The 21,331-nt window shown below is 34.7% G+C and overlaps 1 protein-coding gene and 1 non-coding gene across 2 annotated transcripts; one reads left to right on the plus strand and one right to left on the minus strand.

The window, feature by feature from the left end:
- Positions 1-594: 594 nt before the first annotated feature.
- On the minus strand, positions 595-5,732 carry Csn2 (casein beta). Its single transcript, XM_057772886.1, has 6 exons — positions 5,682-5,732; positions 5,188-5,211; positions 4,046-4,069; positions 3,921-3,962; positions 2,124-2,669; positions 595-600 (listed from the first exon to the last, which is right to left on the minus strand). Exons 1-6 carry the CDS (start codon positions 5,730-5,732, stop codon positions 595-597), a joined length of 693 nt encoding a protein of 230 aa, XP_057628869.1.
- A 5,203-nt stretch (positions 5,733-10,935) lies between these two features.
- Positions 10,936-11,042, plus strand: LOC130876670 (U6 spliceosomal RNA). Its single transcript, XR_009057323.1, has one exon. It is a non-coding gene; the product is annotated as a U6 spliceosomal RNA (small nuclear RNA).
- The last annotated feature ends 10,289 nt before the right edge of the window (positions 11,043-21,331 follow it).

The raw sequence follows: 21,331 nt of genomic DNA on the forward strand, positions 1-21,331 counted from the left end.
TTTATCATTGGTATATCTACTTTCCTCTTTTAGATTTTTAAGTTTATTTCTACTTTATTTTGTTTTCTCTTAGACAAGGTATCACCAGGTAGCCTAGCAAACTTAGATCTCATATTTTGGGCAGCTTGGCCTTGGACTCTTGGCTACCAAGCCTCAACCTTCAAATTCAAGCAATACTGCTGTGCATTCCCAAGGCAGTTAATTATATGACAATTTTTAACATCCATGAACAGTTTGCATTAAAACCGAACAATATTTAGAAAGTTTGAAAACTGCAATAAAGACAAGACCATTTAAATATGCCTAAAGGATTGTTTATTGAAATGACTGGAAAGGAAATGGGTTCTCAATTTCACAAACTATTTTGTATACATTATTGACATACATTTTTACCTCAGTATGTAACTTTTATGATATTATATGAAATACAGTTCAAAAGCATAAAGAATTCATGAGTCAAATTCAGATGAAATGAATGCCATATTATACATAGAATAAATAAAAGAATAGTTTTCCATGTAGATTCATTCAAAAGTATAACATTTTTTGTAGCATGATCCGAAGATGAAAAAGTTGTTTCATTTCCAGTCTCAGTCAATTCTGTGGAAAAAAAAGTAGAATCAGTTCTGATTTTCAAGTCAGTGGTTCTCAACCTTCCTAATGCTGTGACCCTTTAATATAGTTCTTTATGTGTTGGTGACCCCCAACCATAAATTTAATTCATTGCTATTTCATAACTGTAATTTTGCTACTGTTTTAAATCATAATGTAAATATCTGATATGCAGGCTATCCAACATGTGACTCTTGTGGAAGGACCTGTCCCTCCCAATGGGGTCTCTAACCACAGGTTGAGAATCACGGTTTTATATTCATTCACCTTTCACCAGTTGCAGTACACAAAAAGCAATTGCTTTATAAAGGTACACTATGTTCCTTTCCTCAGAGGCATAAAACTTGTATTCAATGAATAGGCTCACAAGAAATTATTGCAAAATGCCTAGTCTTTCTTCAGTCCTAAATAGTTTTGTAGTTTAGAATTTCAAATCTATATTATCTGCCCTATTGTATCTTTTTAATACCTGGACTGAGTAATTTGTTTTTGAATCATGAATTTAAAAACTATTTTAATTGTAGTAAACATAAAATTTATGAAACGATGTGTGTATTGAAATGAAAACTGTCCTGTAATGAAAGCTATCATGTGTTCACATAAAATATAAAAAACTTCATTTCTGAGTTTCTTTTAACTTAATTATATAAAATGTAAAGATAAAAGATTTTTGAATGAGACAGATCTATATTAGTGACAAAAAATAAGATTAAAAGTTCCTTGAAATTTAAGCTATGCCTCGTGTCACATGTCACATTGGTAAGAAGCTGTCAACCAGTGAGAGCACAGTGATAAATAAATTATTACTGTAATTAAATTTGCTACTCTGCCATGTTTATATAAAATAATGAAATACAAAAAGATGTCAAGTACAAAAATATTCACTCTGGTCTTCAATTTCTAGAAACTTACCAAAATGAGGAGGAGATATTATCTTGGAAATCCTCTTAGACCTAAATTCAAGCAAATATAAATAAATAAGCATAAATTTTCCATTTTAATGTTGCACCTGCCTAAAGTGTATCTATAGAACAAATGAAACAACTCAATCTTTTGACCCCATGCACACATACTCCAATAACAAATAAACTGCAAAATGTGGATAATAAATATGCACAAGGAAATTTGAGAACTCTGCTGAAGAAATTTTGCTACTCAATCCAATAAATTGTCATGTTAAACTGTGGTTTAGTCAGCCTTAATACTCTTGAAATCAGAAGTTTAAGTCGACCTGTTAAATCGGCATTCTTGGAATTGTCTGCTTCCAACAGACCGTGACTTTTGTCTTGACAATCTTAACCATTCTTTCAGCGTCTGTAAGGTGCTAGGCACTGGGATTAGGTGGAAGTGAAGATCTCCAGCTGACTCTATTTTGTAGCCCACATTGAGGATTTTCTATTTATGGATGAATTATACATCTCTCCTTCCATTCTACAACTCCCATTTCTTCTATTAGTGTTATCATATGCACATTTTGAGGGGAATTTCAAAGTAAGTAAATTCCGACTTACAGTGATGGGTTGAGGTGCCTGATTGGCAGGAAACTGGAAGGCGGTGCTAAGCAGAACCTCATCTAGGTACTGAAGAAGGGCTTGGGCAGGCATATCTGTTTGAAGGAAGGGTGCTACTTGCTGGAGAAGGTACAGAACTTTGGACTGAGGAATAGTCTGCTGGGTCTGAGAAGAAACCACGGGAGTCTGAAGAAAAGCCTGCAGGGCCTGTGCCAGAGCCTGGACCTGAGCCTGAGGAATGTGCTGGTTTGCAAGATTAGCGAAACTGAGGACTTGAGGGTTAATCAGGTGGAGCAGAGTTTCAGAGTTAAGAGCGGATGCTGCTTTGTGCTTGGGAAGGATGGTGGCTTTAGCTTTAAGGAAAGCTTCCAGTTCAGGAGAAAGGACAGGCCCAAGAGAAGGCACCACAGGGGGTTGTGCAATAGGTAGGGGTTGAGCAATAGGCTGGGTGTTTTGTGCAAAGGGAGTGCAGGAGATGGGCTGGTCATAAGGAAAGGCCTGAGGCTGTGACTGAATGAAGGGGTGAACTTTATCCTGGAGCACTTCCTAAAAAGAAAAGAACCTTTCAGTGCACGATTCAGCAACATCATCCTTCTTAATTAAATAATAATCTTTTAACCATTGATAATTGAGCAAAGGCTTTTGCTTAAGAAACTGTCTTGGCCCTGGCTGCGTATGGTGTCTAATGCCTCTTGATCTTTCAGTTGAGAGTTTGAAGCAGGAAGATTTCTATAACTTTGAGATGAACCTGAGGTAAATGGTGCATTCTAGGCAAGTCTGGGTACAGAATAATAAGCAGTCTCAGCAGTTTTTTTTTTTTTTTAATGAACAAAATAGGAAGACATTCTCTTGGGTCATATTAAGAAATTAAGTACAGTGTTCTTAACGGATTTTACCCTAGCCTATTCTAATCGTAAATGAATTATAGTGCAAAATGAAATTGATGTTCACGATTTTTTAGAATCTTCTCTTTTTCCCTAGTCATGTCTACATGTGTAGTTACATATTCATAGGTATGCAAGAGCTTTGACTTCTCAACCTTTGTAGACTGATAATAGAAAAAAAAATATTTTTTTATAATTGAAGGCAAATTAATTTTAAAAGGTTTAGTGGGACAATGCTAAAGTTTATTTTATTTGGTTTTAAGGGGAAAAATCAGCCTCAATTTGTGACTAAATTCTGTGAGTCAGTTAATATTGGCCAACTAGTAGAATGACTTCTTTTAGCAAAAAATATTAATTTTATTTAGAAAATATGATGTGAACATCAAGTAATTTACTGAAGAAAACGAACTATCAAAGTTAAATTACTATGCTGAGTTGAGTATATGGTAATAAGTATGATTTAATAGTGTAACTAGATGCTATTCAGAAAACCACTGATTTGAAGGCAACCTCTTTTACTTTATATCAGAGCGTAAGCAGTGCTGCATTTAGCTGTTCTGTATCTCACTCCTCTTATCTTATAAATGTCCTTAAGACTAGGTAAACACAAAGTACAAATATTATCATAAACCAAAATGTGAACTAAAACCATTGTCAATATGTCCTTTCATCAACATATTCATTTAGACAATAAAAGGAAAATGGCTTCCACGTGAGAAATACTTATGTTAATTATTAAGAACAGACAATACCACTATTAACTCCAATCATGATTTAGAAAATGTGTTGACACCTGAGCGTGCTTTCATAGCACTGGTGTATGTCTTTGTTTACTATGAACAGACATGGTACAATTATTTTCTGGTATTACACATCACAAAACCAAGACATAAATTTTCCATGAGCAATTTACCTTTGCTTGCAGCTGTTCCATTTGCTCTACCATCTGAAGTTTCTGTTAGAAACAAAGTGTACATTAAAAATCCCAAATTTTAATCTCCCAAAATAAAGCATGGATATTAAACATAATGGGTTTACCTCATTGATAGTTTCAGTAGATTCCTTCAAATAATTAAATAAAAAAGAATCATTAACTTTTACTACGTAAATGGTATTTTCAATGTATATCTAAAATTAAGGACTTGGTAGGCTGTTTTAATGCATTACTAATGGGAAAATTGAGGAAACTTGTATTTAAACTATTTTGACATTCTGTATGAACTTATTCTGTACAAGAAAGATGAGTGTAGTCAAGAGAGAAAAGTGAATTCATGAGTATAGTATATAAAGAGACATATAAACAATGGTAATTCCTTCTACAACCATGGTTCTTTCTCTATCTACAAATGCTCTTTAAATTCTATTTGATTCTTAAAACCAAAAGCACAGAGTTGAAAACACAGTCTAATGCCTATATATTGTAGTAGCTACTGTTAGTTCACTTGCTAATATATTAGCCTCCAAATAAACTATGAGAAATAAATACTTCCTCTGAGGCATTTGTAGAATTCTGAAAAGTATATACTTTTTTCTAAAAACCAAAGGGCACCACATGTGAATAAGTAGTTCAAGGTAAAGACATCTATGTGATGCTCTCAGGTAGATTTAGGACTACATTACATCTCACTTATTTTTATTTACCCAAATGACTGTTTAATAACCAAATGCATCCTTCTGTAAGCAGGCCTATGCACTATAGAGAACGTATGTTATTTCTATTGGCATCTGTCTTTAGTTCGAGCTGTAGTTCGTAGGCAATGAGTGATCCACAAAAGGCACATAGTAAACATTAAAACATAGATCAAACTGGGGAGAGCTCTTGGCAGAGAATTCGATGGTTAGCTTCTCAAATTAAAAAAGGGCAATGAAAAAATTTCAAATGAGAAACTAACTTGGTACATTATAGAATATTCAGCAATCTAGATGTCTTTCTGCCCTAATATATTGCAAAGCATATTTACCTAAGGCATATGTTATAGTGACAATCTAACTCAGCAGAAGGACAGCAGCACTTCACTGTTTTAAGTTTAGAAGCTGGCTATGAGTGACAATTGCCTTATCTCACTGCTAGAAATGCTCTCAGTATATAAAACAATAATAATACATGTATTTTAATTTATAGAACTAATTAGAACTTCCAGATCATTAAAACTGTAGTTCACTTAGGGTAAACCTCTTACCTCAGAGGAAACGCTGAGTGTTTCCTTTGAAAAAAAAAAATAAAGAAAACCATTGTTAGTGATTATATATACCCTGCTACTAAACATGCTTCCTATTTGGCTTTTCTGTCATCTACATCTTTCAGAAACTTAAAAAGCAAAAGAGTTGTTATATGCCTTTTAAAATCTTGAAAACTTACATTTACCATCTCTCTGATATTTTAGTAAAGTACATTATTATATTAGATAAACTTGTGCATTGTTTTCGACGAGTGACAAAAAGAAGTCCTATTGCCTTGTTTTGTTGTCTCTTTCATCTGTTTTCCTTTCTGTTAGGGAACTGGTGGTACAATAGTGTAGTAAGCATTTGTTCCAGCTCTGAGACCCCAAAAGCAGTGATTAAATAAATCTGAAATTCTCCATTAATTCTTTACTGAGTGGTCACTGCTGTTATTGTCTACAAGTGAGCTGACCATTCCCTACATCTTAATAAGTTAGGAAGTTTCTTTACATACCTCACTTGCGAGAGCAAGTGCCACAAGGCAGGCGAGGATGAAGACCTTCATGGTTGTCGAGTCCTGGAATGAAAAAATGAAGAAGTTGTAAGAGATTAATCAGTCAATTAAAGTCAAATTCTACTCTGGCTCCTAAGCATTCCTGTTGCTAAACATCAAATTCGGACTTCAGCAGCACCAGGAGGATTTTCAGCTCACTGTTCTCTTCCCTTCGTTTTTATTAGATCTCTTTCTTAACAGGCGTATGGATGCTTTACAAATGCTACAAAGAAGTCATAACTTCGGGACCATTTAAAAATCATTTATTTAAAACTATTTAGCACTTACAGGTAGCCAGTCAGTGAACAACATAAGAATATCTCAGCACTAGGGAGCCTCACTTCTAGAGTGAATTGGTAGACAATGTGTATAAACTGTTGTGTTGCTTGTGGGTAATCTCAGCATGAAAATAAAAATTTAAATATATTTAAATAGCATTCTTTCCAATACTTGATGGTTGAAAATTATTCTCTCTGTGATAATATGTTTTTTCTTCTGATGGGTGTTTCATAATCTATTACTAACCTTTGTCTAAAACCTATTCCATCTAATTTAATTGTCCTAGTTTAAAAGAAAGTTGTACTCTTGTAGATTATGCATGTGGGGAGAATTCCACTGCATTTCTTATATTTTATTCTTACCATTTTATATGTCCATTTTTATACAGGAACTTCATTGTTATCTGGTGTGCTACAAGTTACTTTTCTTTCACCCAATCATATTTCCATGATCACTGCTTCTAAGTAATATCTGACCTTTCAACTTTCACAAGTAGAAGACTTTGTTTCTATTTTACACATGTTATAATGTTTTCTGAAATATTATAAGCTAGATCAAGGATCTAAGACCTTGGACTAGTTTTATGGTTACAATCTTCTTGTTTAAAACCATGGAATTTGCTGCTTATAATTGTTGCCTAGTAAATATCTATCTTCCTGTGATATAATTTGGGTGCTTTTTTTAAAACTAAAATATATAAAATTAAATGAGATATGTATTTAAGAAATCAATTTTCAATCTCCTCTTAATATATTTACTGTCCTTGTATTTATTATTACATATTTTCATTTTCATGAAGCCAGAATTCATTGTAATTTGTACAAAATCTTTCTAGGCATTTCTGCATTTTTAAGCCTAATTTTTAAAATAATCTCTTCACTTCTTTTAAAATCTAATTTCAAACAACTTTATTTTAAGTAATTATATTATTTCCATAACCTAGTCTAGTTCCAAATAGATCATGAAAATAGTATGTAAATATCACCTCCGAAATTCTTACCTTTAGTGGAGGACAAGAGTCAAGATGAAGCTGGGAAGATGATGGTCTATTTGCTTCTGCGACTGTATTTATACTGTATTTAATGATATGCTAATTTTGTGGCTTGTAAGAAATTCAAGAAGTCCCTTCAATTCCAAGAAATCCACATGATTGGAAAATGGTTTCTTTCTATTGTCTTTCCTAAGAAATTCTGGGGTACATTGAACAAGGCAACAATTCAGAAGCTGGTGGAGCAAACACATCCAGGAAATGCAATTGTCCAAATACAAAAAAACAAACAAACAAAAAAAAAAAAAAAAAAAAAAACTGGCTGGCCCTCCACTCTAGTACCAGTTGCTGTAGACTCAATTCTCTTTGCATCTTAGTGGGGGCTTTAACCTCAGTTGCAGAGCAATCATACCTAGACATAGGAGATAGCCAGAGCTTTACATAGGTCAGGATTTCATCTTCACCTGAGCACTGAGAACTCAACAACGACACGAGAGCCTAGTCATGTGCAGCAAACTCTTTGTCACTCACATTTGCCTGGCTTGGGAAAAATTAATACTTCAAATCAGTATTTACTACACAAAGGGATGTATTTCATATAGTAATAAAATAAATCAGAGAAGGGATCTGTAAAATTTGTATGGAGATAAAATTATGAATCTGTATCAAAAAGTTTGCAAAAAGGTACGATAATCAACCTAATTTCTGGCTAAAACAAAGCCTCAAGTTTCTACAACCAACACCAGTAAATGTGTTACCTACTCTGCTTTCTCTTCTCTCTCTCTCTCATTCCTAACTTCCATTCTGCCTTTTTCTTGAATATAGCCATAGAGATTTATTTATTTAATAAACAGTTATTTTTTTCTACTTCAGTTATAATAACCATAATAGTGATTACAGATTGTTTTTTTACTTAATGTTATGTGTATATCAGCCACTAGATACATTTTAATTGTCATATTTTTTAACAAAGCAATTTTAAGTTGCTCTTTTCTCTCATTTAACATTTAGGAAATTGAGACAGCGGATGTTCAAGTAACTGGTTCAGTCCTGATATATTCAATGGCAAAGTTATCATACTACTCACCTGTCTCACAAGTCATTTTATTTGGTCGCATGTAAATCCCATAGCCCATATTTTAACTCTTCTAAGATTTTGTTTTGGCAAAAAACTCTCAGTTTTAATGTAGCATTTTTTTTGTTTCAATGTATAGAATTTAATTTGTCAAATATAAAAATGGTACATATTTGATGATGGTAGAAAGATGAGTTTACTATTTTAGCTAGATCATGAAAAATAAGCAGAATTTTGAAATATCTGATATTTAGCTATTTATTTTTGATGCTAGTCATTTTTATTATTTAGCTTTTTCCTATTATTTCTCTATCTGTAAGTATTTCTATTACTCTCTATCTGTAAAAGATATTTATTTTTTTTAAGTAAAATCTTTACCATGTGTATAACTAATCATCATTTTCTTTGAACAGCTATTACATTGACATCACACTAAATTTATATTAGAGAGTGACACTCTTGACAGTCAAATCTGTTTTATAGTAATTGAGAAAGCAAAGACAATGACTATTATATTTTGTTGTTTCTTGTTTGCTTGTTTTCATGTTGATATTGACTCTAAGTCTGTGAGTATTCTAAGCCAAGGAGAATCCAGGAAATGAAAAGTTGAAATTATTCCAATGTCTTAAGCCACTTAGGAAACCCTTTTTCCAGCCCTGTGTATCCTTGTGCCAGCTTCCTGGATTGCTAATACCACAGGCGACAGCATATGATTTCCAAGAAAACTAATACAAAAGTGAGCATGCTCTTGTCTCGCAACATTTCCTTCTATTTTTCTCAGCAAAGCGCTTTACATCATGTGCAATAGGGCACTTCCTCAAGTAACACTGTATATATGTATTTCTGCTCTTGTTTAAGGTTTTGTGCTTGTGCAGTTCATTTAAAAATGCAATATAATTAAAAATTATGGATTAATAGTCATTTATAATAGTCAAACTTGTAGTCATCTTAGTTATGTTTTCTAGATATACAGAGATATATTTCAATTCGATAGACAATCTTTAGCACCTCAAATACCTACAGAAGATGGATTTAAAGCGGAAGGTGGGGAGGAGGCAGAAATTTTTAATATAAATAACTAAATAAATAAATAAAAAGTATTATTTTCCATAAAAAAAGAACTTAGGCTTTTCTTAACAGTGAGACATGTCTGCTTCTGGCAGCACCAATTACTTCAGAGAGGTTGATGGGCATTGAAGAAACTTGTTATGGAATTTGCCTTCAATGTGACAAGACTATCCATTTTGGCAAGAAATTAGTCTTGCTTGATTGTATGCTATATAAAGTGAACATTCAGGAATCAAAGAAAACTTGACTGCTGAACTTGCCTAAAGAATGTGAGACAATACAGTGTGGAATTCCCCTCTATATGCTGTGAATATGTTTTATTATCATTGGTTAATAAAGAAGCTGTGTCACCCATGGTAGGACAGAATAAAGCCAGGCAGAAAATTTAAACAGAAATATAGAAAGAGAGTAGGCCAAGTCAGGGAGACGCCATGTTGAAAGACATAGATACAGGAAATTACCAGTACACCACAGCTTCGTGGTGATACACAGATTAATAGAAATGGATTAATTTAAGGTGTAAGAGGTAGCTAAAAAAATATGCCTGATTTTCCGGGCCAGCATTGTTGTAATTAATATAGTTTCTGTGTAATTACTGGGGTCTGGGCATTCAGGAAATGAATGAGCAGTCTCCACTTACACCCTCCATCCTCAAAAGCAGAAATAACCCAGCATATTGACAGAAGGTATTTTCTTACGCTGCTTTGTTTCTGATTTCTTACATCATTCATAGAGAACATTTTTAAATATGTATATTCTAATAAAGGTTACATAATACAAAATATGATATCAACTTATTATATTTGTGACATTTCTATTTTAAATGTTATTTGTTCTCATTCTACTTTAAGTCAGATGGACATATGATAATAACAGTATTTCACTTCCCATTGAGAAAGCATGTTCACTGCCTTCAGCAAACATCTAGTTCACTGAAATAATTACCTAAGATCGTTAAGCTTTCTTTCTAGAGATTTATTCCACTTGATTTGTACAATATTATACAGGTTGTTCAATTTTCTCTGTCATTTGAGTTATGTGTGGGATCTGTCTTCTGACTCTACCTAGGATCCAAATATAATCCTTTTTATTTGCAAGTTAGTATAATCAATAATCTCAAAAGCCTAAATTTTCACCTCCACTCTGAACTTTCTTCTCTAAACCCCATAATTTCTTTGTAAATGGTTATCCTTTATCTTCTTGGCAAAAGAAGTTCTGTAATATAAAGAAGTCATAAAATACTATGTATTCATCTTAGTCTTTCACATGGTCTAGTGGGAAAATCATGTATTTGAGTTAGGTAAGCTGGTATTTGTATTTTGGTTTTCTACATGGTTTGAATAAAAGAGAACAAGAGGAGAAAGAAGGGAGCAAGACTTGGTTAGCATTAGCGTTCATTAGTATCATTTTGTGGGATAACTGAAGCCACTAATTTAGTAAGTCACTGGTGTTACATCTGTGATTGTTTTTTTAATGTGCTTTGTCAGTGAAGATTAATGCAATTACAAACAGCACAGGGTTCAACGGTAGAGAAGTAGACTTGCATATTTTTACTTAAGCAGAAATTTTAAGGTATAATCTAGAAAAATTAATGAGATAGTTTGATGGTAAAATGTTTACACACAAGTGTGAGAACTTATGTAAGATCCTAAGCACCCATTTAAATAGCTAGTTAAGAGTGATGAAGTATAGAGGTAGAGCTGGCAGAGAATAAAAAGAAAAATAGGAAGAAGAAAGGGAGGTATGTAAACATGTTATTTTCTGTAGATTTCCATTTTGATATTGCAACTTTAAGTGTCAACAATGTGCTCGCTTCGGCAGCACATATACTAAAATTGGAACGATACAGAGAAGATTAGCACGGCCCCTGCGCAGGGATGACACGCAAATTCGTGAGGTGTTTCATATTTTTGTACAAAAGGAAATAAAAGACCTAGACTGTAAAGGGTTTTTCTTTTAAAAAATGACATCCTTGACAGATACCTATAACCAGTTACTGGTGCTTAATATAGATATGAATAATTTGCATTGGTATGATTCTAAGGTCAATTTTGTTATAAGTATATGTATTTCTAATCTTGATTAAGGTATTGTGATTGTATAGTTCATTTAAAAATGTAATGTATATAGGTTGTTAATAAATAATCATGATAATTGTCAAGCTTTTAGTCATGTTAGTTAGATTTTCTAGATGTGCATAGATATATTTCAGCTAGATAGGCATTCTTCATATCTTTCAAAGACTGCAGAATATGGTATTTAATGTTTTAATAACTTAGGGCTTTTCGTGACAATGAGACACGTCTGCTCCTGGCAGCAACAATATACTTCAAGATGAAGATGGGCATCAAAGAGGCTCCTTATGGAGTTTGATAGCCATTTGGGCAAGAAACTGCTCTTGCCTGGACTGATACATAAACTGGACACAGAGAACCCGCAGAAAGAGGGCTGCTGAACTCTCCTAAAGGTGAGATGGTTTTTCGGGGTTCCTGACTCATGAAAGAGTCTGCAAGACATTCTGCAGGACACAGCAAAAAGTGACTGAACTGTCTTTGGAATTTCCTGCTTCATGGAAGAGTCTGCTGGATACTATAGGCCTGAAGCTCGAAGACGGATGCCCCAACGGTACAAAAGAACTTTGGGTGACTGTCCAGGCAGCGAGATGTCTCTGTCATTTCTAGAGTTTGAAGTTTCTTATTTCTTGTTTACTTAGGTAATATTATATCCTTCTGGAGTCTTTGATGGAGTTGAAGAATGGTTAGTTATAGTTATAGTTTTCCTTAGTTATGATAAAGATAAAATAGATATAAATACTGTAACTGTAATTCTTGCTTGATAACTGTTTTGCTATATGTAATCTTACTATGTTAAAGTGAAAGCCTTTCTTTTTTGTTTAAACAGAAAGAGGGGAAATGATGGAGGTGGGTCTTGTATTAATCTGTTGCTTTCATTGGTTAATTAATAAAGAAACTGCCTAGGCCCATTTGATAGGCCAACCCTTAAGTGGGTGGAGTAAACAGAACAGAATGCTGGGAGAAAGAAGCCGAGTCAGTGAGTTGCCATGATTCGCCCACCAGACACAGACGCAGGTTAAGATCTCCCTGGTCAGCCACTAGATCATGGTGCTACACAGATTATTAGAAATGGGTTAATCTAGATATGAGAGCTAGCCAGTAAGAGGCTAGAGCTAGTGGGCCAAGCAGTGTTTAAAAGAATACGGTTTCTGTGTAATTATTTCGGGGCATAAGCTAGCCATGCGGGCGGCCGGGTGCCGGGGACACAGCCCTGCCGCTCTTATTACAACAGGTGCTTCCTCTGTAAATCAATGCCACACTTTTACCAAAGGGCACAGTGTTGGCTCTAGATAATAAGGAAATATCAGCCATGTTCTGTTACATGAATCTTTAGAGCAATCTGCTACTCTTCCTGATCAGGAGGCTATAACTATGACAGGAGGATATTGCTGTGTTCATAGCATGCTATTCCACCATCATGGTCCATCCTGTACACCTGGAAATGAGCGAACACAATAACGGGTGAAACAATGCTTTCATTATACTGCTCCTACCTAAGTGAATAAAGTGTAAATTTAATTGTAATTTTCAAATATTTCAACCACTCTGCGCTTCCTGAGCTAGTTTGTAGTATACGATTGTGGTTCTCAACCTGTTTGTTTCCACCCCTTTGGTATTGAACGATGCTTTCACCAATGTCACCTAGGACCATCAGAAAACACAGACATTTTCTTTATGATTCATAACCGTAGCAAAATAAGTTATGAAGTAGAAGTGAAATGATTTTATGACTGGTGGTCACCAGAAAATAAAGAACTATATTAAAGTATTTCAGCATTAGGTAGGTTGAGAAATACTGGTATAGATCATTCTGAGTATTGTTTTTGTAGGAACAGGTCTGTTAACACCATGACTCCAAATTTTACATAAGCAAACTGGTGATGAAAATCTAGGGAAGTAACTGTGTCCTTTGTCTTACAGAAGCTTCTCAGTTTCATTAGGTCCCTTTTATTAATTGTTGTTCTTAGTGTCTGAACTACTGGTGTTATATTTAGGAAGCAGTCTCCTTGTCTATGCATTCAAGACTTCCCACTTTCTCTTCAGTGAGGTTCAGTGTGACTGGATTTATGTTGAGGTCTTTGATCCATTTGTATTTACGTTTTGTGCATGGGGATAGATATGGATCTATTTGTGTTCTTTTACAGGTTGACATCCAGTTATGCTGGCACCATTTGTCAAAGATGCTTTCTTTTTTCCATTGTACAATTTTAGTTTCTTTGTCAAAAATCAGGTGTTCAAAAGTATGTGAATTGATATCAGGGTCTTTGATTCAATTCCATTATTCTAACTATCTATTTTTATTCCAATACTAAGCTGTTTCTATCACTATATTTCTATTGTAGACTTTTAAGTAAGGAATGGTTATGCCTCCAGAAGTTTCTTTATTGTACAGAATTGTTTTGACTATTTTGGGTTTTTTGTTTTTCCATATGATGTTGAATATTTTTCTTTTAAGGTTTGTGAAGAAGTTTGCTGGAATTTTGATGGGCATTGCATTGAATCTGTAGATTGTTTTTGATAGGATTGCCATTTTTACTATGTTGATCCAACCTATTCAAAAGCATGGGAGATCTGATATCTTCCTCAATTTCTTTTTTCAAAGGCATTAAGAGGACATGACAGCATTGGTTGGTTTTACCCCAAGATGCTATTTGTGGCTATTGGAAATTGTGATGTTCTCTGATTTCTTTCTCAGCCCCCTTATCATTTGTATATAGGAGGGCTACTGGCTTTTTTGAGTTCTTCTTGTAACAAAGCAAACCTCCACAGATACAAAAATAATTGGAATAGCCCCATGTATCTTATCGGATCACCATGGCTTAAAACTAGAATTCAACTGCAATACTAATTCCAGAAAGCCCAGAAACACATGGAAATTAAACAATGCTCACCTGTCTCATCAATGGGTCAAGGTAGAAATAAAAGGAGAAATTAAAGGCTTCCTAAAATTCAATGAAAATGATCATACAACATACACAAATTTATTGGGCATGCCGGGCGGTGGTGGCGCACGCCTTTAATCCCAGCACTCGGGAGGCAGAGGCAGGCGGATTGCTGTGAGTTCGAGACCAGCCTGGTCTACAAGAGCTTGTTCCAGGACAGGCTCCAAAACCACAGAAAAACCCTGTCTCGAAAAAAAAAATTATTGGGCATAATGAAAGCAGTGTTAAAAGGAAAGTTCATAGTTCTAAATGCCTACATAAGGAAGTTCGAAAAACCCCACACTAGTGAATTAACAGAACACTTGAAAACTTTAAAACAAAAAGAAACAAACTCACCCAAAAGAAATAGACAGCAGGAAATAATCAAATTGAGAGCTGAAATCAACAAAATAGAAACAAAGAAAATAAAACAAATAATCAATGAGACAAAGAGTTGGTTCTTTGAGAAAATCAACAACATAGACAAACCTTTATCCAAACTAACCAAAAGGTAGAGAGAGAATATCCAAATTAACAAAATCAGAAATAAAAAGGGGGACTTAGCAACAGACAGGAGGAAATCCAGAGAATCATCAGGTCATATTTCTTCTGGCTTTGTGGGAGCCTAGACAGTTTGGATGTTCAACTTCCTAGATCTGGATGGAGGGAGGAGGACCCTGGACTTTCCACAGGGCAGGGAACCCTGACTGCTCCTGGGACTGGAGAGGGAGGACAAGAGGAGTGGGAGGAGAGGGAGAGGGGCGGGAGGAGGGGGAGGGAAATGGGAGGCAGGGAGGAGGCGGAAAATTTTTTTTTTCAATAAAAAAAAACCTATACTCCACAAAATTGGAAAACTTAAAGAAAATGGACAACTTTATGAATAAATATCACTTACCAAAATTAAATCAAAACCAGGCAAGCAAATTAAATAGACCTATAACTGTTAAAGAAGCAGAAACAGTCATCAAAAGTCTCCCAATCAAAAAAAGCCCATGCCCAGATGGTTTCAGCTCAGAATTCTACAAGACTTTCAAAGAAGAATTAATACCAATAAATACTCTTCAAATTGTCCCACACCATAGAAACATAAGGAACACTGCCAAATTCTTTCTATGAGGCTACAATTACCCTGATACACAAACCACATAAAGACATTACTAATATACTAAATAAAATACTAAATACTAAATACTAAATAAAATACTAAATACTAAATAAAATACTGGAAAATCGAATCCAAGAACACATCAGAACCATCATCCACCATGATCAAGTCGGACACGTCTCAGAGATGCAGGGATGGTTCAATATAAGGAAAATCTGTCAGCATAATCCACCATATAAACAAACTGAAAAATAAAACTGCATCATCATCTCATTAGATACTGAAAATTCTTTCAATAAAATACAACATCAATTCATGATAAAGGTTTTGGAGACAGCATGGATACAAGGAACATACATAAACATAATAAAGGCAATATACAGCAAGTCAACAGCCAACATCAAACTAAATAAAGAGAAACTCACAGCAATCCCACTGAAATCAGAAACAAGACAAGGTTTTCCACTCTCTCCATGTCTGTTCAATATAGTTCTTGAGGGCCTAGCTAGAGCAATAAGACAGACAAAAAAAAAAAAAAACACAAAAACAAGATCAAGGGGGATACAAATCAGAAAATAAGAAGTCAAACTATCACTATTTTCTGATGATATGATTGTTTACATAAGCAACCCCTAAAATTCTATCAAGGATCTTCTACAACTCAAAAACACTTTTGGTATTGTAGCAAGATGCAAGGATAACTCAAAAAAAATCAGTAGCCCCTCTTTACACAGATGATAAATGGGCTGATGAAGAAATCAGAGAAATATCACCCTTCACAATAGCCACAAATAGCATAAAATATCTCGCGGTAACTCTAACCAAACAAGTGGAAACCAGTATGACAAGAACCTTAAATCTTAGAAGAAAGAAATTGAATAGGACACCAGAAAGTGGAAAGATCTCCCATGCTCTTAAGTAGGTAGAATTAACATTGTAAAAATGGCAATCTTACCAAAACCAACCTACAGATTCAATGCAATGTCCATCAAAATCCCAGCAAAATTTTTCAGAGACTTCAAAAGAACGGCACTAAGCTTCATATGGAAAAGCAAAATGCCTGGGATAGCCAAAACAATCATTTATAATAAAGAAACTTTTAGAGGCATCACAATCCCTACAGAGCCACAGTACTAAAACAGCCTGTTACTGGCATAAAAACAGACAGGAGTAACAATGGAACTGAATAGAAGACCTGGATATCAATCCACATACATATGATCACCTGATTTTTAACAAAGAAGCAAAATAAATAAATAAATGGAAAAAAGGCAGTATATTTAACAAATGGTGCTGGCATAACTGGATATCAACATGTAGAAGAATGAAAATAGATCCTTATCTATCACCATGCACAAAACTCAAGTCCAAATGGATCAAAGACCTCAACATAAATCTAGCCACACTGACCCTCTTAGAAGAAAAAGTTGGAAGTACACTTGAACGCATTGGCACAGGAGACCACTTCCTAAATATAACCCAGTAGCACAGACACTGAAAGAAACAATTAATAAGTTGGACCTTGTGAAACTGTAAGCTTCTATAAAGCAAAGGACACATTCAAGAAGACAAAACGACAGCCTACAGAATGGGAAGAGATCTTCACAAACCCCAGAACAAACAAAGGACTCATCTCCAAAATATACAAAGAACTCAAGAAATTGGCCATCAAAACAACAAATAATCCAATTTAAAAAATAGAGTATAGACCTAAACAGAGAACTCTCAATAGAAGAATCTAAAATGACTGAAAGGCACTTAAAGAAAGAAAATAGTCATCAAAAAAGGAAAGAAAAAAAGAAAAAGAAAAAAGTAATGGTAAAAATAAAAACAACCATATGTGAAAAGAATAAAACAAATGAATAAACAGAAAACAACGTGCCAGAAAAAGCACAATCCCTCATTGAAATGTAAATCAAAACAACTCTGAGATTCCATCTTACACCTGTAAGAATGGCCAAGATCAAAAACACTGATGAAAATTTATGATGGAGAGATTCTCGAGTAAAGGGAATATTCCTATTCCTGAATTGCTGGTTAGAGTGCAAGCTGGTATATCCCCTTTGGATGCCAGTATGGCAATTTCTCAGAATACTAGAAACAACATTTTCTCAAGATTCAGCAATAACACTTTGGGGTATGTACTCAAAGGATGATCAGTCATATCACAAGGACATCAGCTAAACTATGTGCAAACCAGCATTGTTTGTCATTACCAGAACCTGGAACAACCTAAATGCCCCTTGACCAAAGAAAGAATGGTTAAGGAAAATGTGGGCCTTCCCCTGTAATCAGATTATTACCTTAATTGTCATCATAAAATCTACATCCAGCAATTAATGGTAGTAGATACAGAGATCCACAGAGAAGCACTAGGCTGTGCTTCTGTAGAACAGAGGGATGAGTGACAGTATGAGCAAAAAGGTCAAGACCCTGTTGGTGACAGAACGGATAACCTGAGCTAGTGAGAGTTCACTGACTCAAGACTGATAGTGGAGAAACCTGCATAGGACCAAACTAGGCCTGCTGAATGTGGGGGGCAGTTGTGAGGCTTGGGCAGCTTATGGGGCAAATGGCAATGGGCAGGATTCGTCCCTAGTTCTTAAACTGGTTTCTTGGAGCAAATTATCTTTGGAGGGATATTTTTTCTCAGTGTAGACATGGGGGGAGGGCCTTGGCCCTTCCTGGAAGTGATGTGTCAGACTCCACATAGGAAGCCTTACCCTTTCTGAGGAGTGGATGGGCAGTGGGGTGGGGCAGAGGATAGGATGAAGAGAGGGAGGAGACATATGGGGATCAGGGATAGCTATGTAAAATGAGAAAAGCTTGTATTAAAATTTTTTCTATCAAAGAAAAAAGAAAACAAACTAAACAGGAAAAAGAAAGAAATAAGTAGAAAGAATATAAGCAGAGAGCAAAAGAGAAAAGGGAAAAATTAATGTAACAAATCAAAAAATCTAGAGTTCCGTTTTTAAAATGAGACTGCTGTAGCATGCACATTGCCAGCACAGGCCTAAGCCAGATGGGTATCTCAGTTCTGAGAGAAGAAGTAGGCAAAAGACCCTGTCTCTAGCTCAGAATCTATGTACAATCAATAATTGCTCACAAAAGAGAAATTATTTTTCTCCCATGGGGTCTAAATGAATATACAAAGCTGTCTTAAGAGCAGGTCCCATGCCCTGTTTCAGACAGCCAAGACAAAATAAACTCACTGACATTTTTTAAAGATTTTAAAAATTTTGTTTTGTTTTGTTTCTGTCTTACAATGAGGTTGCACATTTTCCCTCAATGAGGTCTGCACATTTTCCCTCTTATAAGGCTTTACTTATACATAATGCTTTCTGATTTTATATTGTTAATCAGTATCTCTCTTAGTGAATGTGTGTGTCTTCACATCTATATCTATTTCTTTTTATTGTTTTTATTAGGCTATATATTTTTCTCCATAACTCCCTCTTCTATCCTCTAATTGATGTTCACCCTCCCAATTTACTCAGATCTTACCCTTTTCTACTTCCCATGTAGATTAGATCCATACCTCTCTTTTGGGTCCTCTTTGTTGCCTAGGTTCTCTGGGATTGTGAATTGTAGCCTGATTTTTCTTTGCTTTTTGTCTAAAAGCCACTTATGAGTGAGTACATATGATATTTGTCTTTCTGGGCCTTGGTTACATCACTCAATATGATGTTTTCTACTTCCATCCATTTGCCTGTAAATTTCATGATATCATTATTCTTTTTCACTGTGTAGTACTCCATTTTGTAAATGTCCCATATTTTTTTTAACCATTCTTCGGTCAAGGGGCATTTAGGTTGTTTCCAAATTCTGGCTATGACAAACATTGCTGCTATAAATATAGTTGAGCACATGTCCTTATGGTAGGATTGAGCGTTCTTTGAGTACATATCCAAAAGTGTTATAGCGGATTAATGAGTAAGGTTGTTTCCTAAATTTCTGAGAAATCACCATACTGACATCCAAAAGGGTTATACCAGCTTGCACTCCAACCAGCAATGCAGGAATGTTCCCTTTACCCCACAACCTCTCCAGCATAAGTTATCATCAGTGTTTTTTGTCTTGGCCATTCTTACAAGTGTAAGATGAAATCTCAGAGTTGTGTTGATTTGCATTTCTCTAATGGATTGTGCTTTTTGTTTTCTGTTCATTTGTTTTATTCTTTTCATATATGGTTATTTTTATTTTACCATTACTTTCTTTTACTTTCCTTTCCTTTTTTTTGATGATTGTTTTATTTCTAATGATAAAGATAATAAAGGGTGTGGATTTGGATGTATGGGGCAAATGTAGAGGCCCTGGAAGAAGTTTGTGTAGTGGGAACCAGAATCAAAATATATTACATAAAAATTATTTCTATTAAAAATAAGTCATATTTAAATAATTGCTATATCCTGTGGAAAGTTAGAATCTTGAGAAAGTTGTAGAGATGCATTGCCTGTGAAAAAGCAAAGTATCTATGATACTTAGAAATAAGATCAGTTGCCAGAAAGTGGATTTCAAAGTTTCCTAAGAATATAATACACAGTGTTTTCTTTCTTTTTCTCTACTGTGTATATATATGGCTTCCATTCAGATGCATGAGTGCATAAAAACTCACAGGCAGTGGATTAATTCCCCAACTTTAAGATACCATTATTTTTGAGATACATAGTACCAAGCTCCTACAGCCATTTTATTTTTTAAAAAAAGATAACTTTATTATTTAAACTCAACAAAAGAATAACAAACTTGTGAAGTCGCCAAACAATCCCACACCAGTTAAAAATTAGGGATAATAAAAAGGGCTATTTATTTGAGGGGAAAAACTTACAGATCACCGTCCCAAACAACATTCCTCTCATCGCAAGCAGATAAACAGACAGTCTATTCCCAGGAAGCAAGAGAAAGAGCACCGGTTCCGCTGCTTTTTTTTATACAAAGGATTTTATTCAATACTAACCTTGAATAATTTATTCATTTGTGAATTAAAAAGTTAAAATTGCAAAGAATATTATAATATAAAGTCAATGAAATGGTATTTAGAAGTTAATCCAGGGTTCTGAAACAATCAAATCATCAAACCTTACTTTCTTTGCAAAAGAAGGTGCCAAGAAAAAGAACCTCTCAGAATGGTCCGCTGCTTTTTAAAGTATAAAAGGCCACGCCCCAGTGGGCTGTTATCTTAAAGGCTATTGTCTGAAGGAGCAGAAGGAGCTCCTGCAGCAAACTTGGGCAAATTTTTGTATACAACATATGCAGAAAAGTACTCTAAAATATTCTGAAAAATATAATTTGAATGGTTTTCTACAGGAAACACATTTGAAATAAGCATTTTCATATGCTTCATTATTTTTACTAGTAGGAATAAAAATTACTAGATCACTCAGCAAAGTTCCAGAAAGATCTCCCTGATTTGGAACTGTTGTTTCCCGACACAGAGAAAATAGTAGTGATTGTACAGAAACACAGCTTTAACGTTTCCATTATTTCTGTGACTCTTTACTTCAGGGTGAAATTTCCTGATTATTCACAAATGCCTGGAAGGGTTAGCAGTGGAGGCCCCTTTCCTGCTATTTCCTGGTCACTTGCTCTTCACAAACTCCTATTGTAAAATCACCTTTTCAAGTTGATTAATGGTATTTCATAGAGACAGATTTTGGGCATTATTTTCAGGTTCCTTAACACGATCTTATAATTGACACTATTTAAATAGTAGGCGTGGTATCTCAGTATGTTTAAATGCCTAGCCTTCTGGGCAAGTTCATTATCTGGAGGCTACCTCTGCTGCTCAGACACTTTAGGCTCATCCTGAGTAAAGGTAACATGTTTGAATGTCGTCTCTTCTCCTATCTTGGCTAAATTGGTTGTTTGTTAAAACTGATCAAATTTTCACTCCACAGTAGCCAATATTCACTTTCTCAATAATGATTTTTAGTCTAATCTTAAATGTTATCCAAATATCATAGGTAAACTGCCAAAAGTGTGAAAAGGTTTATGTTTGTATAAGTCCAAGACAGAAGACATTTAGTAATGTTTCTGAGAGACACGAAAACAAATGTCTGTTCATTCAAGACAGTTCACTAATCACAGATCACAGAAAAAA

This window comes from Chionomys nivalis, chromosome 6 (genome assembly GCF_950005125.1).
Source record: "Chionomys nivalis chromosome 6, mChiNiv1.1, whole genome shotgun sequence".
Lineage (NCBI taxonomy): Eukaryota > Metazoa > Chordata > Mammalia > Rodentia > Cricetidae > Chionomys > Chionomys nivalis.

Bases quoted from the DNA above. Each gene is read 5' to 3' on its own strand.
- Csn2 (XM_057772886.1), bottom strand. From the start codon at position 5,732: ATGAAGGTCTTCATCCTCGCCTGCCTTGTGGCACTTGCTCTCGCAAGT. The intron at 5,212-5,681 runs GTATGTAAAGAA...TTTTTTTCAAAG, and splicing joins CACTTGCTCTCGCAAGTGAG to GAAACACTCAGCGTTTCCTC. The intron at 4,070-5,187 runs GTAAGAGGTTTA...AATTATTTGAAG, and splicing joins CACTCAGCGTTTCCTCTGAG to GAATCTACTGAAACTATCAA.